This window comes from Carya illinoinensis, chromosome 1 (genome assembly GCF_018687715.1).
Source record: "Carya illinoinensis cultivar Pawnee chromosome 1, C.illinoinensisPawnee_v1, whole genome shotgun sequence".
NCBI lineage: Eukaryota > Viridiplantae > Streptophyta > Magnoliopsida > Fagales > Juglandaceae > Carya > Carya illinoinensis.
In genome coordinates, this window is record NC_056752.1 from 12,757,553 (window position 1) to 12,780,580 (window position 23,028).

Sequence of the window (23,028 nt, forward strand, 5' to 3'; positions counted from 1 at the left end):
GCCTCCCTGATAAGGCAAAGTGGATTCACCACTCGAGTGGCAAATTCTCTGTTAAATCAGCTTATGCCACTCTTATTTCTCAATCTCCCAATTCAGTCAGCTCTCATCCTCCTCAAACTTGGAAAAATCTGTGGGCTCTAAAAATACAGGATCGCCTCAAGCTGTTTACTTGGAAAATTGTTAACAATATTCTGCCTACATGCTCCTTGCTTAAACATTGCATAGATCTGAATGATGACCAAATTCTCTGCCCAATCTACAATTCAGAGGAAGAAACGGTTTCTCATCTTTTTCTAAGATGCTCCTACTCTCGGATTCTTTGGCGCCAATCCCCTTGGCCTTTGAATATTGATAGCATAGCAGGACAGGATATCAATAACTGGATACTTGCTTTACTTCCTATTACAAAGCTTCAAATCCAAGCACAAGATTCTCAAAACTTTCAGCTTTATGTTATGCTATTTTAGCAATGGATTGTATCTGGTTCTATAGAAATCAAATTGTTCATGGCTCTCCAACCATTCCTATTGACAATTTTATCAAGAGTGCCCTTAATCTCTTTCAAGAACATAGGGGGGCTTGGAATGAGAAAACTAGTAGTGCAAGTTTCCAATGGACACCACCTGTTAGAGGTAAAATCTCTGTCTCTTTTGATGTTGCAGTTAGACCCTTTGGTAGTACCATAGCTGCGGTGTGTAGAGATCATCTAGGGAACATATTAGCATGTGCAACTAATTTTACCAAAAACTGCAATCCTAATAATGGTGAGGCACTAGCGGCTCTGCTTGGTATCAGAATAGCATCAGAAAAAGAGTGGAAGAGCATCAATCTAGAAGGTGATTCGCAGGTTGTGATCTCAGCCTTAAACAACCCCCTCAACATAACTGATTGGGCAATAGAAGGAGCAATTCAAGACTCAAGAACTCTACTCAGAAACTTTGATGATTGGAAAGCAACAAAAATACATCGGGATCAGAATCGATGCGCGCACCAGATTGCGCAATGGGCTTCCTCAAATTCTGTATTTAAGGATATCCCCTTAAACTGGATTCACCAATGTCTATTGGAATTTCATAGTGGGAAGGACCCACCGTCTGTGTAATTATTTTCGTTTTATGTTCATTTTATGTTTTATGTTTTATGTATGTCCTCTGAATTATCTTTGTAAGTTACTCTGAATTATCTTTCTAATGAAGTACTTTTTGGAAGGAAAAAAAACCAGCGGGTGTAGCCCTTACTTTGAATGCCCACACACTCAAAAATTATTGTTTAGATGAAAAGAATTTACTGTAATGCATAAATTAGAAGGGATCAAATTGCTATTTAACATACTGAATTCATGAGTGGGTTCCAATGATGTGAGAATCGTAATTAACTCCCTATAAAAGTTTGACAATTACTTTTATGTTTTGAGGTCAACGATTTTTTATTTATTTTAGGCATAAAAATGGAATGCATATATCATTCTCATAATTAGGTTCAACGCCCCGATCCCAGAGGTTCGGAGAATTAACTCTTATAACCTGATAAGCACTTCCACAAACTTTTATCATATCTTTCATATCCAAAATATATTTGCAAAGATTTCAAAATCAAATATAATTAACTACACAAATCAATCCATCAACAACTCAATACCATAATGCAAATAAAATAAAACAACTTCTCCACAAGTCTCTATTAACATAATGAACTTAAATAATACATAAGTCTTCATAATCATCTGAATATACTAAAATCAAATTACTTAATAAATAAATCTTCCAATAGCACTTGTACTCCAAGGTACTTAACCACAACCCTCAACTATTCTTGCCACATACTCCATTACTCCCCAACTGTATCATCAAAGTCATCTGAAAAAAGTTATAGAGATAAGGGGGTGAGCTATCAACAACTCAGCAAAATAAGAAACTATACTAGTATGTAAATATAAGCATTTACAAAGTTTGAAATGCATAAGAATACTTTTACTTTCAAAATTGCAAAATCAGAAACAATTTGCTTTTAGAATGTAGAAACAAACATATTACAAAAAAAATAATAGAGTGAAGTTTTCAGTAAAACTTTTTTATTCCAAAAAAAAACCTACTGGCATTTCGTAAACTGAAACATCATCTTCATATTACATTGAAGCATCATATCGGGACTGATACCATGTTTAACACCCGTGCTAGGGTTATAAATCACAATTATACCCGTGGTTGGGCCGTATACCATGTTTCACCCCTATGGTAGGGTTATAAACCACCATTATACCCGTGGCTAGGCCGTATTCCATGTTCACCCCCGTGGTAGGGTTATAAACAGCCATTATACTCGTGGTTGGGCCGTATGTCACTATTATACCCATAGTAGGGCCTTATGCCACTATTATATCCATGGAAGAGCTGAATGCCGCTATTATACCCATGGCGGGGCCATATGCCACTGTTATACCCATGATAGGGCCTTTATTCAGATATAGAAATATAAACCCATGCTAAGGTTTTCAGCAATCACATCATATCATAACAAAAATAATGAGTAGTTTTAGATCATTTCATATGCTCAATAGAACAAGATCAAAATATCTTCATCTTAATCATAGAAAAACTTTAAGAATCCTCATTTTTGCTCTTTTTACAAAGTTCAGAAACAGTATGAAAAAATGAACTCATGTCTACACCAGTCATGACAAAAGTATTTTTTCTTTCATACAGAGTTTATGAATAATGCCAAAACAAATAGTTGAGGTTGTTTTTCACATTTCTTTTCAAAAATAAACATGTATATTTTAAAAGTCAACCTCAGTTCATTTTCTTTTTATGCAAAATATAGTATTGGAACCCCGCTTACCTCACTTTTGCCATGCGTTAACTTAGTCTTACGTCGGGCTTTTTATAGTATCACAACCTTGGTTCACTAGAGAAAATAGGAGAAAATGATGGCAACGAGAATATTTGCAACAATGAGGATATCGTTTGGCAGAGAGGGAAAAGATTAATTTGCAAGGCGCGAAAAACAAGAGGTGCACGATGTTGAAGGATAGAAATTTCTAGAATTTCATATAAGAGAAGTCAAGGGTTTGCTATGGGTGAGGTAAACAAAAGGAAGTTAATAGCAGAAAAATTTCTAGATGGGGTAACTACTAAAATGTAAAGGTGAGAGAAAGTCATTGAGGAGAAAATGGGGAGAGAGACTCGGGGGGGAGAAAAAAGAATTGGGGGAGGGAGAAAACTGAAATTGAAAGGGGAAAACAAATCACTTACCTACACGACGTCATATAACCTTCAAGGGCTAGACTTACTTCTGGTTCTGGCATGGGCCGAGTATTACATAAAGGGTACCCAAATTTGAAAAGGAAGTTGCAACGTGTGAATTCCTTTAATAGTTGATATTTAATAGTGTGTAATTGGGGTTGTAAGCAAGGGTCTTAAACTTTTACTTGTATAAAGTCAACTCTAATTCGATTCTTTAATAAAAGATTAAATAATAATAATAATAATAATAATAATAATAATTAATCATACTAATAGACTGCCCAAGTTTCCAACCTGTAGAGTATACTATGCAAATTGCCAGTCTCCTCTAGCTTTACTATAACAAAGAAGGGAAATGTGGAGTCAGTAATCCTGGTTTACTCTTGAGTAAGAGATGAATAATTCAATGATAAATCTTGAAACTGAGCATATGGGAAAGGTGATGAAGAGAGGGGAAAAGAGCTTGGTAGAGAAGTTGTGTCGATGATTAGCAAGGAGGTAATTCAGTCAATGATAGCCAAGATTTGGAAAGTGGGCAAGTCCTTTCCTTTCCAAAGACATCAGTCCAAATTTATTTATGATCACTTTTAAGAGTCAAGCGGATAAATGTAGAGTTCTAGAAGGGAAACCTTGGTTGTTTGATAATATCCTTTTTATTTTGAATCCAGTTGATGGATTAATATCCCTAAAGAAGATGTGTTTTGACTATGATGTTTTTTGGATCCAATTACATAACCCTTCCGCTAGCATGCAAGAACTATGAAACATGGCAACAAATTGGAGCGACAATTGGCACTGTCAAGGCCATAGATATAAGGGAGGATGGGATTAGAAGGGGAGATTATCTCATAATTAAAATAGAAATTGATCTGATGAAGGAAATCTCAAGGGGGAAAACTGTTAACTTGTTGGGGATGAGAATTTGAGTGTTGATGTGCTATGAAAAGCTTCCTCGAGTGTATTTTCAAGTATGGGATAGTGGTACATGGGATGTCGGGATGTAGCAATACTGGATCAAGAAACTCACAAAGTAGTGATGAAAGATTCTAGTTTGGTCCAAGGCTTGTGCTGATCATATGCCCCAACGAAGAAACTTTGATTGAAAATTTGGGATTGAACAAGAAATATTTGATTAAAGTGATTAGGAGTCTAATCAGGGGAGACCTGTTGAGGGAGGGGCGTCAAACACTAAACCTGCTCTAGTGCTAGCTGGTGACACAGAGACTAGGGTTTCTTCAGGAAAGAGAGAAACAAAAGGCATGAATCAAGAAATTTAAAAAATTTGTATTTGAAGGTGCCGGATTTGAGGAGGAAATGGTGGAACTAAGTGATCGCAATCATAACCTTAATTAGGAAGGATTTAAGGATTTTAATGTTGGCAGGTGCTGAGGAAACAAAGTCTCCTAATTTTGAAAAAGAGAATGAAGGGTGCAAAGAGAGTCTTGGTCAATCAAATGGTATAGAATAAGGGGCCATGGGCCTAGAAGATAGGAGTGTGGAGTTAGTGAAGGCCTACTATAATTCAAAAGGTAAGGCCCAAATCTTCCAACATTTTTAATTGTTCAGAACAGCCAATCCTTGTTGATGGTGAGAAGGTTGATAGCAATCCAAGAAAGGGCAAGCTTGCTCAAGGAAGATGGAAGAGAAAATCTCGTAACAAAGGTAACAATGTTGATCCTTTACTAAGTTCTAGTTCTAAACGTAACTTAGATAGGGCTGTGTGTGGATGTTCTAGGAATGGACCTTTGAAAAAAGGGAGATAGGATGATTTTGATCAAGACACCCAACTAATTCGTCTATGGTAGTGGCTACAAGTCAACCCCGCCTATCATCACGAGAACCCTAAGTTGGAATTGCCAAAGGCTTGGAAAACCCCGGATAGTTCAAGACCTTTGCCTTTTAGTAAATGAGAAGAAACCCAAAATAGTTTTTCTCATTGAGACAAAACTACTTGCATGCAAGTTTTGTGAAGCCCAGCCCTAAAAACCAAAACCTAGTTCTTTTATATTTTGTTATTGTGAGCTTGGCCCATGTAGGAGTCCAAACCAAGACCCAACCCCTTACCCCATACTTGTTTTAGGCTTAAAGGGTTAAAGCCCTAAGCTTTTCCCCTTTTCCTTTCTTTTTTCCTTCCTTTTTCTTCTGGGCCATACCCTTCCCCCTTGGCTCTCTCTCCCTCTACTACTGCTATGAGCCCTGCATGCCACCCATGCCTACCATGAGCTCATCACCACACGTTGAAGCTGGCCACCTCTACCAGTTCCTTGCTGTCACCCCCAATTTCATCACCAGTGCTGGTAAGCCCTCTTCTCTCATCTCTTGATCTTGCCCTCCCTCATCTCTATCTGTCTCTCCCTCATTCTCATTGTTTTCTCCCTCTCCATTTCACTTCCGTCCTAGAAGCAACCATCCGTCGTCATTGTTGGACTCCGAGATCAACTATAAAACCCTCGGACCCTCCCTCTTATCTCTCAGTCAAACCTCCCTTAGATCCCTCTCAATTTCGTTCTCTCACTTAGGATTCCACCACCGTTGTTTTGCACCACCCTAGAAACAGTCCCGCCATGTTCCTTAGACTGCCTTCCTCTCAACCCCCTCCCTTTCTGGATCTCTCTCTCTCTCTCTCTCTCCCTCTCTGTTGCCACCCTCAACCCAATCCCAATGCCTTTCTCTCCCTCTCTATTTCTCTCATTTCTTAATTGCCACCCTCAACCGCCAATCGCCAGCCACAAGCCACCACGATTGTTACAGCAAGCCCCCACCACCATACTTGACTAAAGCCTCACACAATATACCCTACCACCGCATCCTCCATTTTAAATACTTCTGTGAACCACAACCCAAGAACCATTATGCACACACACTACCTCTCTATGCCCAAGACACCCATATGATTCCTCGAAGGACCACCCCCTCACTGTTAAAGGTGACACTTATGACCATCCACTGAGTTTGGGACGCTTCAATCATCCAAGAATTTAACTACACCCTATGAGTGGTTCTTGAACTAATTTTAAAATACTTGTAGTTGTAAAAATTGTGAATATATGAATTATGTACTTTGGTTGTGAATGGTGATTGAATAATTGATGAGAAGCATTGGGTTGAAATGTAGCATTGGTAGTGGATCTATAAGTGGTTGAGGGCCCTGTGTAGCGTTGGGATTGAAACATGAAGTTAAAATTGTTTGTGCTGTTAAAATATTGTTTGTCTTAATAAATAATGAGTTTGGTTTTATTATATGTTTTATGTTGTTGTCATGTCATTCATTAATTATCTGTTGAACATTGTTTACATTATAAATGTTATCTGCCATTAATATTTCTGTAATTGTGCTATGGTGGTATGTATACTAGAATATATGAAATTGTTGGTTTTTGGTGTCAAAAGATTATTTTGTGGGTAAGTGCGTATCACTACCCCAAGTCTAGATGGGACATCATCTCAGTGGAGCTCCTCTTATCACTCGGGAGTGTGTGAAACTGAGTGATGCCCCATGGGTTATCGCCAAGCGATAATAATCTTGGGTGAGATAATAATGCTCTAGGGTCGACTCCATTGCCTCTCTGCTGGCAGAGGTTAGAGGATGTCTAGTCACATACGCGTCACTCATTACGAAGTCACTCGCACGATCGTTACCCTTGGTGTTTTGGATTCACTTACTGAGATTTTACAAAATCTCATTATGATGTCCCCACCTATGATTTTGCTCTGCAGAATTGTAGACTTTGATGCAGAGGACAGGTACGAGTATGGTGGTCTGGCTTCGTCTAAGAAGTGAAGATTTGGGGCCCTTTGCCCCTTTCGTTTACGTGTTGTGATTGCCCTTGGTGATGTAGTAATTTGGTAGACTTTGTGGGCTATAGATATTTGCTTGGTGATGTAGCTTTAATTTCTGGTACTGTTAGAATTATAATGATTGCCCTTTTTAATTTTTTACTGTGAATTAACAGTACACTATGGTATTGCATGTATGCACACACTTGATATCAAAATGTGCTAGGGGTGTATGACCTGAGCAAACAATATTATAGCATCACGATTTCCACCAAAACAAGAGCGAGGGTTGAGGGCACCACAGGTCCAAAGTGTATTCTTAAGAAAAAATTGAATTTTGATGGTTGTTTTGTAATGGGTCCAATGGGTAGGAGATGGGGATTGATGTTACTATGGGACATGGAAATGGGCTTTGAAATTACGAATTAATTTCAATACCATATTCATGCTAGAATAGCCTATATAGGAAAAAAAAAAATACTCACTAGTTTTTCACAAATTTCTATGGTCACCCTGAATTGAGTAAAAGGAGAGACTTGGAATTTGTTGTCATTGTTAAAGCCACCCATAGACCAAGCTTGTTGTGCAATTGATGATTTCAATAAGATAATTTCTCAATTTGAGAAGATAAGGGTAGGCAAAGACCAGAAAAGTGGATGGATGAGTTTAGACAAGCTCAACCAACAATCTCTTTGATTTGGGATGGAAGGGGTTTAAGTGTACATGTTGCAATAAACATGAAGATGAGACTTTTACAAAGGAGATGTTGGATTGAGCTATAATTAATCCTCAGTGGTCAGAGTTTTTTAGAAATGGGGTGGTGGAAGTTTTGCCTACAAGGAGATCTGATCATAGGCCTATCTTGTAAGAGCTAAATGAGGAGAATTTAGTAATAAGGAAAGGATATTCAAATTTGAAGCTAAATGGGCTATGGAGGAAGAGGGGGGACTATCATACAAGAGACTTGTTCAAGAAATGTTGTTGTACAGAATCTTTTTCAAAAGGTACAAAAAAATTAAACTCTTGTAAAGGTGCTATAATTAGATGGATTCTCATGAAGCTCAAGAGGTTGATAGGGAAATTGTGCAAAAACTAATAAACTAAAACAGGAACAGGAGACTGAAGGCCCTCACAATGCTACAACAATGAAATTTACAAAAGGAGCTAGGACTGCTTCTTGAGCAAGAAAACTTGAAGTGGAAGCAGAGAGTCAAGAGAAATTGGTATCAGCTAGGTGACAAAAACAACAAGTATTTTTATACATGTGGTAGTCTGAGAAGAAAAGAGAACTAGATCAAGTAAATAAAATATTCCTAGGGCAAGATACTAACTGAGATGGAAGAAATAGAAGTGGCATTCCACCATTATTTCCAGAAGGTATTCAGTTCCTCCAACCCCTCCATGGATGCAATAGAGGAGTGCCTTAGTGCTATTGAGCGAAGAGTTACCTTAGCAATAAATAGAGACCTGCAAAAGGAGTTTACAAGAGTAGAGGCTAAAAAAGCCTTAAAACATATAGGACCTTTAAAATTACTAGATCCTAATGACTATGGGACATGCTTTTATCAAGGCTACTGGAGCACAGTGGGAGTAGAGGTAGCTAGTTAATTAGCTTATGGTGTCTATGAGAGGCACTTGGCTTTACCATCTATGGTGGAGAGATCCAAGTATAATACATTTAGGCATCTGGAGGAGAGGATTTGGGTGAAATTTAACAATTGGAAGGATTTTTTTTTTCTCAATCAGAGAAGAAATTTTTGATTAAAGATGTAGTACAAACAATACCACATTTCGAGAATTATTCTCAGGCTCTTTCTGCTCCACGATAGGTTGCTCCTCATCCATCACTTGAGTATGATTTTCCTTCAATTACTCTCCAGAAGCAAGACCCATTTCTTTGAATCCTTAATTTGTCCCCAGTTGCAGGCTTACCAATGCAACATGTTCGAGAATTATGCCTCTTGCACCTTGCACCTACAATAGCAAGTTGGAAGCGTTTCATACATGATTTCTTGCTTGTGACTCGATGCCAACCCAAGGACCCCAATCCAAAAGAATGGAAGAGGCTCTTTGGCGGCATCCATTTCCACACATAATCGAGCACCATCAGCTCAGGTGACACACCGAGTGGAATTGTTACACCTAATAAGTTTTCTTATAGGAGTAATAAGAATACGTAGAAACGACTCATGGTAGAAATTAGGTGGCAAACCTGGCAGCACAATCCATACAAGAACCAATGATGGTTCTTCATCTTCACTGAACTTAGGCGTCCAATGGAACGCACGGTAGATATCACCATCAATATCGCAAGCTTCGTGCGACAACTCTTTCAGAAAATCAGCCTTTGAAGACATGCGGATAAAAACGTTTCAAGGACGCTTCATTGCAGAAACAACCGGGGTTTCATCCAATCCCCATCGACTACGTATAAAAGCCCGAATGGCATCTAGTGAAGGGTGTTTCTTGAGAAACTTTAGAACAATGGAATACTTGAAGGATTTTGCCGAACGTGATATTTCATCCTTAGAAAATTGAAAGTATAATTCGCCATCAATGCTTTTCAGCACACAAAGCAGAACAGATAACTTAGGGAGGGGCCGAAACACTGCTAAGATGAGATCCATGTACAAACGGCAACCTGGGATGGCGTCAAGAGCTGCCATGCAGCCCTACATGAGAACCCTTATGCAGCAAGAATAGGAGAAAACCTTGTAACTAGCATTTTCATTCATCTTATATTATATATAAAAGTAATAATACTAAAATTGAAATTTAATGCTGATCTTGAAAGTGATTAACTTTTTCGACAATAAATAGGTTATGTACAAATTGAAATGAATCTTATAATATATATTAAACATCTGAAAAACATGTAGAAGACTCACACAAACCAAAAATAATAAATATTTGATATTATCCATATTATATATATTTTTTTTCTATGGAACTCTTAAATTTTAATTTTTATGGGACTCTAAATTTTAAACCATATGATCCATATTACGTCTCTTTCTATGAAACTTCAATTTTAATTTCTATGGGACTTTAAAATTTGAAAACAATTTAATTTTAGAGATGTTGATGCTTATCGACCAAGACTCATAATATAACCATGAAAGTGGTTGATCAACAAACAGGCTAGATAAAGGATAACAGGTGGGCAGGCACCTACGGTCCTACACCCAGTCTACCTTACCCCACATCAAGCAGACAAGCCATCCGCAACGCATCAAGCAGGCGGGCGGCAATTTCTTTAAATAAGAGATAACACGTGGGTGGGGCTTGGGTGCTGATTCCCACCCGCCGACCCATATATTTCATTTTAAGAAAATAATATATATTAAAAAGTGTTGAGGAGAGTTGTGAATAGTAATAAAAAGTATGTAAAAAGTAATAATAAAGTAATAAATAATAATAAAAAGTAGGTAAAAAATAATAAATAGTAAAAAAAATAAGTAAAAAGTAATAATAAAGTAATGAATAGTAGTGAGAAGTGTTGAAGATACTTCAACACCCAAACACACTTGGCCATATTTCTACCCCCCATGTCTCTCGAATCTCTTTTTGGCTATATGAGTCTCTTGTCTTCACTCGTCGTTGCATCATCACCATTGTCATCGCTCACTTTCCACTCTTGTTCTAACTTTCTCTAGTCTCTTCAAAATTCTAACTTCTCCCTTGTTCTCCGTCATTGTCATTCGCTCACGTCTCCATCGTCATAGTTTGTGCAGTCCATCGCCCTCATTGTTCCGACTTCTTATGAAGGCCCACGAACACAGGTGGGCGGATGACTTGTAAGCTATCTGCTCGATATTCGGGCGGGGTCACCCCTCTACAAGATGGGGACGGGGTCGAGGACCAAACTTGCCTTGCCCCCATCTGGGGGTGCTGGCTACCCGCTTGCTAGGAGCGGGAAGTACCCCTAGAACAAATGTAGGAAAAAAAATATTATAGAAAATAGAAGGAAGAAAAAAAGAGAAACCTAAACGCACAGTTTTGAAAGAAAAATACTTTAATCATATGAATTACACGAAAACATTCCTTTCAGTCGTGTGCCCATGGAACCGGGACTCTGCTCCGTCTCCCACGTATAAAACGAAGTCCACTTTCTTAGATCCTCCATGGCAGCCTCCCATGAATCAAAGTACTGCACATACGCCACGAGGAGACAGATTGATAGACCGAGAGATAAAGAGGTTTGTTTCTCAGATCTCAATTAATGATCGTTTCACGTTTCGCTCGTTGACTTTTCTGCCCTCATATCATATGACACAAACCCTTGCGGCTTGTGCGAAGTATTTCAGTTTTTCTCATGCATGCATCCTGTTGTTTCTTCATCGAATCGACTTTTTTTTCTGGCTATTCATATATTAAGTTCTTTAACTATCAATTTTGGTGTTATTCGAAGTTCTTGTTTTTTCTTTCAATTGCTTAATATTTCAAAAAAATATGACACATTTTTCCCTGTGGATCTCTGTTCTTTTTTTTTTTTTTTTGGAATGGTGGTATCAAGACAAGTGTTCATCGCATAGACGTAAAATGTGTATACAGAATCTTATGCTATGTTCGCTTTTGTCTTCTTCTTCTACACAGTTTAATCCCCTTCGCAAGTTTTTATCTTGAAGGAGCTCGAACAGAAAAAACATGAAGGCCAACGCGACGACTTCGTCCGTGAAATTCTCAGCAGAACCAGAACCTGAAGCAGAGGCAGAAGTCAGTCCCTCCTCCCCTTCCATCTCAGCTCTTGAGGCACTTTCTGTACACCTGATCTCTGGGCTGGGCCTGGGTCTGGCCCTTCTGCTGGCCAACAATGTCTACTCCGTCAACCTCGTCTCTCACCCTTCTCTCACTCTCCTACTCATCTCTGTAAAATTTCTTTCTTATCATGCTTCTGTTTGTTATATATTTTTTCTTTTGTTTAGTTTTTGTTATTTTAGTTTTTTGTTTAATTAATCAGGTTATAGAGTGCCCAATTGTGATTCTTCTCTATAGTCGGCACCGAAAGAATCGTGAAGAATGCTCGGTAAAGTTTACATTTTTTTCTCGTCTGTTTGCTTACCGTGAAAATGTGGGATTTTTTTTTTTTTTTTGAGTTATATGTTATTTAATAATTTTAGTTTCCAGGAATGAAGGCTCTGGTCAATTGGACCAAATGGATGTGCTAGGTTCAGAGCAGTGGATTTATTCATAACTTGAATCAATTTTTTCCTCATTATTTTCTCAGTAAATAACAGTTTTTTTTTTGTTATCTAATGTCTTGTATTTATACTGAGAGTTTTTTTTCCTTAAATTTTTCACTCACGACTTCTCTTTCTCAGTACTTGAAAGCCGTGGGACGAGGGTTAGTTGGACTTCCTGTTGGTTAGTATTTTGTTCCCCACAATGTCTTTAACTCTTGACATGTGTGTGATTAGATTACGAACTAAATGTCCATCACTTCATGGCCTTGGTAATCGAAATCAATGTTTTTAAGTAGTCTGGGTCATCCCAGGTAATGTATAACTCATGCCGTTATGCTGGAAAAATTTTGGCCATGGTTTTCACTATTCATGCTTTTGAGTCATGTCGAGGTTGGCCATGCTTTTGAGTTAGTTTAAGAGGTTGTGCATTATATTTAAAATTTTATCCACTTTGGTCATGCTCATTAGATATTATTCACGATAATTGGAAATCTACTTGACAATTTGTGGAGAATCTAAATATATTGTAAGTGGAATAGTGATATCATCTACTATTGTCATCCTTGTTTTTTGAAAACGAGACCTGATCTCATTAGAAATAGAAATAGTTTGTAACAGTGGACTCTATGAAGGCCATACAGGCATAGAGTTCTACGATTACATCATTTCGTTAGTTACAACAGAGACAATACATAATGGACATAATTCAATGTCATAAACATCATCTGGGCGCTCTAGTGCAGCTTTTGCAAGTTGGTGGGCTGCCTTGTTTGCTTCTCGATAGACATGCGATGTATTCCATCTGGCACAAGAATTCAGTATTTGTCTTGCATCTCCAATTAGGCATCCTCCCATTCTCCAATCCACACCTTGGTTTAGTAGCAAGTCCACCACCTGTTTTGAGTCTCCTAGGCAGACTTGTGCCAGTCTTAGCTCTTTGATAAACACAGTTGCTAGCATTAGACCATAAGCTTCAGCATCAAAAGGCCTTCCCATGAGTGATCTTTGAGCATGGAGAGCACCAATGGCTTGGCCTTTGTGATCTCTTATCATAACACCTATCCCAATTCTCCCCTCCCCTGGTTTTACAGCTGCATCCCAATTAACCTTGAAGTGATTCTCGGCTGGCTTTGTCCACTTGTGTGTCCCTGCTGGAAACTTAATACTATCCTTACTCGAGACTTGGAGACCATCTTTGTATGATGCAAGTTCTACTATGGCCTATTGATAAACCCTGGTGGGATGCTTAAAATGTTTGCCATGAAGGAACTCATTCCTCCTATTCCAGATTCCCCTCAGTGTAACAGCCACTTCCTCAAGCTCAAAGGTGTCGAGAGTCTCCACTAGAGTAGACCAGATGTCAAAAAATGGATCACTATGGCATGTCACCTTTTGAACTTTCTTACTGCCTTGATTCCAAACGTCCTGAGCAGCACCACAACCCTAGAAGGCATGACCCGATGCCTTTGGAGCCTGTTTGCAGATAGTGCATAAGCTGTCTTCCATTATTTTTCTTCTTTTCAAGTTGGCAAAGGTGGGGAGTGGTCTTTAGCTTCCATAGTCTTCCACACTTGTTTGTCTCGAGGTCTACATGATGGTTCCCCTTCTTGCTCTATTTCCATTTTCTTGTGGAGGTGATAACCACTTTTAGCTGAAAATTGGCCATTGGCGGTGGGCTGCCACACCATTCTATCCTCTCTCTCTCCAAAACAAATGGGAATTGCTTTGATTGCCTCAATCTCTTGTGAAGAGAATAGTTCCTGAAGGAGGGAATCCTTCCATGTTTTGAGGGTCAGGTCAATGAGGTCACTTACTTTTTCACACCAACAATCTTCTTCTCGTGGGGTAAGGACCTTGTTAGAGGGTAAGGATGGTATCCAACCATCAAACTAGATGTTTACATTATGACTCCACATAAGTCCTTTCTTTAGTATCTCCAAACCTGCATGAATACCTCTCCAAGCAAAGGAAGGTCTTGATCCCAATTGTGCATCTAGCAATCCACCTTGACCAAAGTATTTCTGCTTGAGGATCATAGCTACTAGAGAGAATGGGTTTTGTTGGATTCTCCAGCCTTGTTTGACAGCAATGCTATTTTGAAGCTCCTAAAGTCTCTAAAACCAAGGTCTCCTTTGTTGTTGCCAAGCTGTTTCCAATTGATCCATTGTATTTTGGAGGTGTCCTCATTGTAGCCCCACCAAAATTTTTTGAGTAGCTGATTTAGTTTCCTCATGATTGAGTCTAGTAATAGGAAGATGCCCATGATATACGTGGGAATAGCCTGCAGAACTGCTTTGAGTAGGACCTCCTTCCCTGCAGCAAAGAGATGCTTTGTCTTCCAGTTTGCAATTCTAGCCCATGTTCTGTTGATGAGGGATTGAAATGCTGCAATTCTGGCTCTCCCCACAAAGGCAGGAAGCCCCAGGTACCTTTCAAAGGAGCCAGTTGTTTTGACCCCTGCCAGTTGCAGTATCTGGGCCTTTGTCTCTCGCTTAGTGTTCTTGCTAAAGAAAGCTAGTGATTTTTCTTTATTTAGTACCTATCCCGAGGCCTTTTCATATACAGCTAGTATATTAAGCATGTTAGAAAGTTCCTCAGGGGTTGCTTGGCAGAAGAGGAGACTGTCATTTACAAAGAAAAGGTGATTCACTATGATGGGGCCTCTTCCTACTTGGGCAGGTGTTATATCTTTGCACTGTTCACCTCAATGTAGTAATGATGTGAGTGCCTCAACACACATGATGAAAATGTAAGGGGACATAGGGTCACCTTGTCTAAGGCACCTTAAAGCATACAATTTTTGTTGTGGCTCCCCATTAACAAGAATTGAGTAGGAGACTGAGCTAAGGCAGTTCTGAATAAGCTGGATCCATTGCAGGGAAACCCCATTTTTGACATGATTGCTTCCATAAACATCCATTCTACCCTATCATAGGCCTTGCTCATATCTAATTTGAGAGCCATGCACCCTCTTTTTCCTTTCATTCGTGTGCTCATGGAGTGAAGGACCTCATATGCTACTATAATATTATCTGAAATGAGTCTACCAAGTACAAATGCACTTTGATTGAGGGATATGAGCTTAGGAAGGATGGCTTTCAACCTGTTAGCAAGAGTTTTGGACACTATTTTGTACAATACATTGCATAAGCTAATAGGTCTGTACTTAACCACTTTTTTTGGACTTTTAACTTTGGGGATGAGGGAGATATAGGTGTCATTTACCTCAGTGAGAGAGCCACCTTGGTTTAGGACTTGTAGAGCAAAATTACACACCTCGTCGCCTATCAACTCCCTATGCTTATGGTAGAAATAAGCTGGGAATCCATTAGGACCAGGGATCCTAATGGATTCATTTGAAATACAGATGCTTTGGTCTTCTCGGGTAAATGGATTCAGAAGCCATGCTTTCATCTTAGTATTCAGGGTAGTATCCAAAGCATACAAACATTCCTCAAAGTTGGAGGGGTAAGAAGTGGTAAAGAGGGATGAGAAGAAACTTGTGAAGACATCCCCAATGGCTTCTTGCTCAATTATCACCCTCCCATGTGGGTCCTCAACACTTCTGATTGTGTTTATCTTCCTTCTCTGACTAGCCTGTAGATAGAAATATTTGGTGTTCCTGTCTCCAAGTTTCATCCAATGTTGCTTTGCTCTTTGGTGCCATTTCATTTCCTATGTTGCCAATAAGAGCTCCACTTCCTTCTGCATCTGTTTCATGGTTGCTAGATGGTTCCCAGTGCCAATGTTTTGGAGGTGACTGATTTTGTCCAAAGCCTGTGTGATAGGCTTGTGGCTATTCTGGTTGTTATTCTGGTTCCATTGCCCCTTTGACATTTTTCAAGTTTTTGCCTCATTGAACTGGCTTCTCCACCTCCCAAGCTAACTCCCTTCCATGCATCTGTTACTACTTGCTGGCATCCCTCTTGTAAATCCCAGGCAGCCTCATATCTAAACCATACCCCTCTCTTTCTTCTCCCATTGACTGGGTTATGTTTGTTAATACAGAGGGACAAGTGATCAGAATTTATGGCAGCTAGGGCAGTACATGTAGTAGAGCTGAACAACTCATTCCATTTCTTGTTGGCCATGGCTCTATCTATTCTCTCTTTGGTAAACTCGCTGCCACTCCTGTTGTTTGACCAAGTAAACTTCTATCACTGGGAATGGAGGTCATGGACGCCACAAGTTTCAACTACTTGTCTGAAAGCTTCTATTTGTTTGTATGGTCTGCTGGCTGCCCCTTGTTTTTCCTTCTGGTGCAGAATTTTGTTGAAATCTCCTGCACACATCCATGCCATGGGAGTGGGGTTTAAGCATCTCAAGTAATTGCCAACTACTACTTCTTTTTGCTGTTTCTGGGTGCCCATAAAACCCTGTAAACTGCCATATGTGCCCATTCTCCTCCTCCTTTATTAATGCACTAATATACCAACGGGTGTAGTTAATGATTCTAACATTCCAGTCTTCTTTCCAAAATGGGGCAATCCCTCCACTGAGATCCATGTTGTCCACTGCAAAGCATCCATCCAGTTTCAATCTTCTTCTAACATCCTCTAATTGTTGTTTTCTAGCCTTAGTTTCCACAAGGAAAACTAGAAAGGGACACTTTTCCTTAGTTAATTTCCTAAAGATCCTAATTGACTGAGGGTTCCCAAGCCCTCGACAATTCCACACTAAGATGCTCATTGGTGTTGGCAGGGCCGATGATGCCATTAAACTGTGATCTTCATGGTTTTTTCCTTGTCTCTTGAACCTCTTAGTGTCACTTTCCTTTTCCTTATTATTTCTTTTACAGCCCCTTCTGTTACCTGGCCTTTGGGAGATGTTTGTAATGTCATCCAGTGCCTCCTTCCCAGTGTCTCCTACATGGGAGTCCTTTTCTCGAGCATATCTTTTCCATTTTCTGGTTTTATGGCCTTCAGACCTCGTGGTAGGTTTCTTCCATACTTCTTTGCCAGGTCCCTTTCTATTATCTAGACCCTCCCTAGTTTCCTGGCCCTCATGAGGTCCCAATGAGTTATCCAAAGTTGCTTTTAGGGGGACATGCTATGTTGACTTTTTCAGGGTCTACTTCCACTTTTGTGTTGTTCAAAGGGGCTAGAATCCCATTGTCAATGGCCAGTATGGAAACCTCGTATGAATGTGGAAGTTGACTTACATGTTGCTCTTTAGTGAAGGTCTCGAGGTTAATACCTGGCATATTTTCATTGGTTGGTATCTTCTTTGTTGACATTTGGCCCTTGGTTCCTTGATAGTCATTTTCCAACTTTCCCGCTGAAAACACTTCCTTCAATTTCACTGACATTTTCTGCTTGACAGCATGGTTGCTCGGCATGGGCTCTTCTCTGTCACCTCACCCCCTACCTGCTTCCTACTCTCCTTGGTAGTTGTTACCACCATCAGAGCCACTGTTAAAACCGTCATTTGGTCCACCCTTGGAACCACCATAATTACGGATATTAAAAATATTTGTGTGCATGGATTGTGCACGGAGCCAGGGACCAAATTGTTGTGAGGCCTGTTCTTCCCCTTGTTGCTCGTAACGTAGCCTATTGCAGTTCTTCCCTTTATGATAAAGAATACCACAATGAAAGCAAAAGTTATGTAGTCGCTCGTATTTGAAGGGAATCCAATGTTCTTGGTCTTCAAACATCATCCCTTTCCCCTTAACAGGGTTTTGTGGAGGTCCACAGCCACCCTCACCCTCAAACATCGACCCCAAGCACGTCCATCTAGCTCAGCTTCAACCCGGATGACATGCCCAATAGAGGCTGCAAATTGTTCTCCAACTTTCTCGTTCATGGTGGCTAGGGGAAGTTTATGTAGTTGAACCCAGAACGGTTCGTAGCGAAACTTTAAACCATTTATGGAAACTGCGTCATCGATCTCTTGCAGTGTTAACAAACTCCTGTCAAAGAACCACAATCTGCCACTAAGGAACTTCTCTTTATCCTCCAGTTTCTGGACTTCTATTAAAAAAATCTGATCTCCTATCTCTTTGAACCTTACCTAGCCCTCCAACCTCCATACTTGAGACATAGTGACTCTGAATGCCTCACTACTGACATTCTTCTCAGACAGGGCCCTTCCCATGATACAGTGTTTCCCTTTCTTGTCCCGTTCCTTAAACCCTTGCTGCTTCACATGGAAAGGAGAGCTTTCTTCTGTTGATTACCACAGTCTCTCCCAGCGTTTGGCCAGGTCCTCTGCCACCATTGCTTCACGATCACAAAAAGAAAACACAAGACTCACAGGGTGTGAGACGTTAAGGCCTTAGAAGAAACCAAGGCATTGGAGCCTCACTCTGTCTCACAAGAGAAGAGAAGGCACTTCCAATCCAGAAACTAATAATTATCATCCTTGTTTAGAACTATTGTTTTTTGTGGTAGAGCAGACATATGAACACATTGTGCACAATATATAATCGTTACTGAAACATGTATCCTGTAATTGGTATCACATGTTCATTTCAATTATTTGAGGACCAATCTAGTTTAATTAACTGAGTATTTGTGTAGATAAGGTTGTAGCATTTACTCTTCCCCACCCACATTGTGCACAATATATAATCGTTACTGAAACATGTATCCTGTAATTGGTATCACATGTTCATTTCAATTATTTGAGGACCAATCTAGTTTAATTAACTGAGTATTTGTGTAGATAAGGTTGTAGCATTTACTCTTCCCCACCCCCCAACACCACGCATTGATAAATGGGTTGTATCTTTAGCATGCTATAATATTTGGAAGGGAAAACATACACCAGGAAGACACATAACTGCACCTATGCAAAGATTATGTATCGTTTTGCTACTGCTTACTTGCCTAGGCTGGTGCTTCAGTAACTGGACAATAAACCTTATTAAGGTCATGTTAAACTTGCCTAGATAAGGCACTATCCATGATGGCTTTGCAAGGGAAAAAAGGAAATATCATATGTTGTGTTTCTGCTATGTAGGGGCTCTAGTAAATTCTTTGGGAGCTATTGCATTGGGCGCACCTGTTGGCACTCAGTATGTGATTAAGGGCTGAAATAGACTTCTTTTTTTTCATCAGAATACTTTTGAGAATTTAAGTTACTTTTCCATAAATATATATATAAAAAAAAAATCTTGAAAATAGAAGTTTCATCTTAGGTTGGATGGAATGGTTTCACACACTTCTGTTCCTTTCTGAAACAACAATTTTCTTTCCCATAATCATCACCATCTGGTAAAATCCACCCATCTCTTTTTTGGAATATTTTTTTTTATGTTCCAAACTTCTAATGAAAACACAATGAAACCCCATTGTGTTGGATATTCAGCTGGAATTATTCCGAAATTCAAAGATAAGTCTTGACTGTTCAACCCCAACTGTGAGTTATGTTTTCAGTACTTTGAAGACTGAATATATCTAAATGATCCTTCTATCAAACCTATTTCAAATTTGATAACCTATGGACTCTTCCTCTTCAGTTGGTTGTTATGAATATTTAGTTATATCGCATGCTATGTGTTGATTTTATACCACTCTTGTTGGACACAGATACTTTTTAACGACCATTTACTGGTCTCTGATGATGTCATTGTTCACTGTAAGTATGAAATATGCTTCCCTGCTTTACAGTTTCAACATTATAACATTTCAGAGTATTTGGATTGGAATTCCTTAACGTTTTATTAGACCTAAATATATGTGTTCTATTCTTCTTAAATATCTGATTATTATCCTTTTGTTCAAGGTAAATAATAAACAACTTTAGAAATACAATACCATTTACATGCTAGGAATTGCTCTTTTCCTCAACTCACTACTGGTCTGTTCTAGTTCTCATAGGACTTGTATATTTTCATTTTAATCATGCTTTGCCTCTTACATATTCAATACTTTTTTGGTTTTGGCAGATTGTGCCTGCTGTTTCTGTATTTGGTTCATCGTGGAAGGACTGGCAACGGATATTTGCACAAACAAAGTTAGTTTCCAATCACTATTCTTTTTTTAAACCAAGTCAGCCAGTGGGGCTTACATTTTCGTTTTTATAACTGGGATAAATATTTGATAATGGAAACTTCTATTCTGTTAGTTGTCGGCCAATTGGATCTTTAGATTTTATGATTTGCCTACCAGCACATGGAGCTATTATTGGAGCTTGGCTTGGGGCTTGGCCAATGCCGCTTGATTGGGAAAGGCCATGGCAGGTGCTACATCCCTTTTTATTCCTAGTTTACTACTTCAAACATTTATATTTGAATAGTTGATTAGCATTAGTGATCGTCCACACTCTTCATATCATCGTATCTGATTCAGCTGCATATATGAAAGTGGCCCGTTCTGGTTGAGAAAATGGAAAATTCTTTATTTATAGGAATTTACTGTTCAGGAATTAGGTTAATGCCTTCACATCAGTTTGGAATTGATCTTGGTGCTAACCTTTCGTAGTGAGTCTTACACGAGCGATTGATTCATGAGTCAAAAGAAGGGTGAGATAATTAATTAGCGATAGCTACAAACAAGGTTCTTCTGCTTATCCTTGAAATAGTTTGAAGGGATCATTCACGGGCAGTAGGGGTAGCAATATGTTACACGACTCGTTAATCCAATACGAACACGATATGATAATAGCAGGCTAGGGTTTAGTCTTAATGGGTTCAGGTCAAAACGGGTTGACCCGTTAAGACACGATTGCTTAATGGGTTGATAACGTTTTGACTCGTTATAACACGTTAAGAAAGTTAAAATTACAATTATACCCTTCTACCCAAAAGTAAAATTGTTAGAATTTTAATTTCGATATTTTTATTGTTTAGATTGTAATTTTGGACTTGTAATTAATTTTATAATTGTTATAAACATTGTGATTTTAACATTTATAAAAAATTATGTTAAATTTAATCAAGTCAAACAGGTTAATTTCAGGTCTATTCAGTCCATTTACATAAACACTTTAAAATGGATCATATTGTGTCGTGTAAACCTATTTTGTAATATTTACTAATGGGTTAAAACGGGTTAACACGACACGACACGTTATGTTAATGGGTCGTGTTAGGGTTTGAGATTTTGACACAATAAACTTAACGGGTTGGGTTAGGGTTTATCTATATAGTATAATATAGGGGTGTCAAATCGTGTTAACGGATTGTGTTCGTGTCGTGTCAAAGCATATATATTATACTATATAGCTCAACTCTAACCCAACCCGTTAACCTTATCGTATCAAAATCTCAAACCCTGACACGACCCGTTAAAAATAACGGATCGTGTCGTATCAACCCATTTTGACCCATTAATAAATATTACGAAATAAGTTAACACGATACAATACGACCCATTTCAAAATATTTATTTAAATAGGTTAAAAAGGTCTGAAATTAACCAGTTTGACCTAATTAAATTTAGCATAATTTTATATAAATTTAAAAATCACAATATTTATAATAAATATAAAGCTAAATATAAGTCCAAAATTACAATCCAAATAATAAAAATATCGATATTAAAATTCTAACAATTTTACTTATAAGTATAAGGGTATAATTGTAACTTTAACTTTCTTAACATGTCATAAGGGTTATAACGTGTTATAATGGGTTGACCCGTTATCAACCCGTTGAGCAATCATGTCTTAACGGGTCAACGCGTTTTGACCCGAACCCGTTAAGACTAAACTCTAATCCGCTATTATCGTATCGTGTTCGTGTTGGGTTAACGGGTCGTGTAACATATTGCCACCCCTAGTATAATATACATGCTTTGACACGACACGAACACGACCCGTTAACACGATTTGACACCCCTACGTCGGGCAGATATATCAGTTTATTGAGAGATTGACTTCATAGAAGGGATCACGAGTTTGGGATACTTTTGAACTTGCGTGTTCTTTATTTTAGTAACTTTAAAATCGTGGTCTTCAACATGGAGAATTAAAATGTTGTGATGCTCTCTGTTTATGTGGTTTATTACTTCTCAATTAATATATTTTAAGGTTTGTTAGATGTTTGCTCAACTAGTCTGTTCTCAAACTGAATAGTTTAGTTCCATTTGCTCAATTAATTTGGGTCATTGTAATGCATTCTTATCGAGGTTTGGAATGATTTTATGTCATGATGCAGGAATGGCCAATTTGTGTGAGTTATGGAGCAATGGCTGGGTACCTAGTTGCCATAGTGGTGTCGTTCAGCCTTATCCTTGTGCGTGCAAGTTTTCAGCATGACAAACGAGACTAACAAGCAAGTCTTCTATTATTGCTACCTTAAAAGGAAAATATATGCATTTCTGGAAATGTTTATTTTTACTCTGACAGGCTATACTTTTTAGTTTTTTCCCTTGAGAGTTATTACATTTCCACTGTACTAGGTTGCAAAGCAGTGAAAATTATAGAGATAAAGATAGTTTGTGGTGTATAAAAGCCTGCTGTAGCATATTTGTCAATTTTGCCATCTTATAAGCGTATTAGATAAGCAAATGTGAGCTTAGTCATGGACTTGACTTTTCACAGAATGCCTTGGTAATCAAGTACTGGAAGAGCTTTAATATTTAGGGGCAAGGAGGAATGGGTCCAGACTCCTGATCATCCCTGTTGAATAGATATATTCACTCTCTTGGAGCCATTCATTTGCATCAATCCAATCCTTCCTTTGAAGTTTTCTTTTACACTAATACGAATCCTTTGACAACGATGGAAGATGTTCTGCTGTTGCCAACTGCATAATACTCTGTCCATTTTTCTATCCTCTTGGTGTTTTTTAACTGATTGATGTTACATTGACCAAGTTAGGCTTGGGTTCCGTAATACCATTGACTATGCGTCCTTTAGCATAAAAAATTAAATTGACC

At 38.7% G+C, this 23,028-nt stretch overlaps 2 protein-coding genes across 6 annotated transcripts; both read left to right on the forward strand.

Annotated features, from left to right (window-relative positions):
* Positions 1 to 469: 469 nt before the first annotated feature.
* On the forward strand, positions 470 to 1,102 carry LOC122307983. Its single transcript, XM_043121160.1, has one exon. It carries the CDS (start codon positions 470 to 472, stop codon positions 1,100 to 1,102), a length of 633 nt encoding a protein of 210 aa, XP_042977094.1.
* A 9,534-nt stretch (positions 1,103 to 10,636) lies between these two features.
* LOC122310977 (uncharacterized protein C1450.15-like) lies at positions 10,637 to 22,692 on the forward strand. Of its 5 annotated transcripts, none has more exons than XM_043125294.1 (9): positions 10,637 to 11,218; positions 11,648 to 11,888; positions 11,980 to 12,045; positions 12,341 to 12,383; positions 19,166 to 19,220; positions 19,735 to 19,783; positions 20,094 to 20,161; positions 20,273 to 20,383; positions 22,305 to 22,692. In XM_043125294.1, exons 1-9 carry the CDS (start codon positions 11,043 to 11,045, stop codon positions 22,321 to 22,323), a joined length of 828 nt encoding a protein of 275 aa, XP_042981228.1. In that variant the 5' UTR covers positions 10,637 to 11,042; the 3' UTR covers positions 22,324 to 22,692. The 5 variants fall into 5 exon arrangements, with proteins under 5 accessions (XP_042981228.1, XP_042981236.1, XP_042981217.1 ...); XM_043125283.1 differs by having other exon boundaries at positions 10,647 to 11,218; positions 20,273 to 20,387; XM_043125311.1 differs by having other exon boundaries at positions 11,081 to 11,218; positions 11,616 to 11,888; positions 20,273 to 20,387.
* Positions 22,693 to 23,028: the final 336 nt, after the last annotated feature.

What these genes read in the sequence shown, in the direction of transcription:
- LOC122307983 (XM_043121160.1), top strand. Translation starts at nt 470, where the DNA reads ATGGATTGTATCTGGTTCTATAGAAATCAAATTGTTCATGGCTCTCCA.
- LOC122310977 (XM_043125283.1), top strand. Translation starts at nt 11,043, where the DNA reads ATGAATTACACGAAAACATTCCTTTCAGTCGTGTGCCCATGGAACCGG. An exon ending in ATAGACCGAGAGATAAAGAG is followed by an intron (nt 11,219 to 11,647) that starts GTTTGTTTCTCA and finishes TTTATCTTGAAG; the next exon opens with GAGCTCGAACAGAAAAAACA. An exon ending in AGAATCGTGAAGAATGCTCG is followed by an intron (nt 12,046 to 12,340) that starts GTAAAGTTTACA and finishes TCTCTTTCTCAG; the next exon opens with TACTTGAAAGCCGTGGGACG.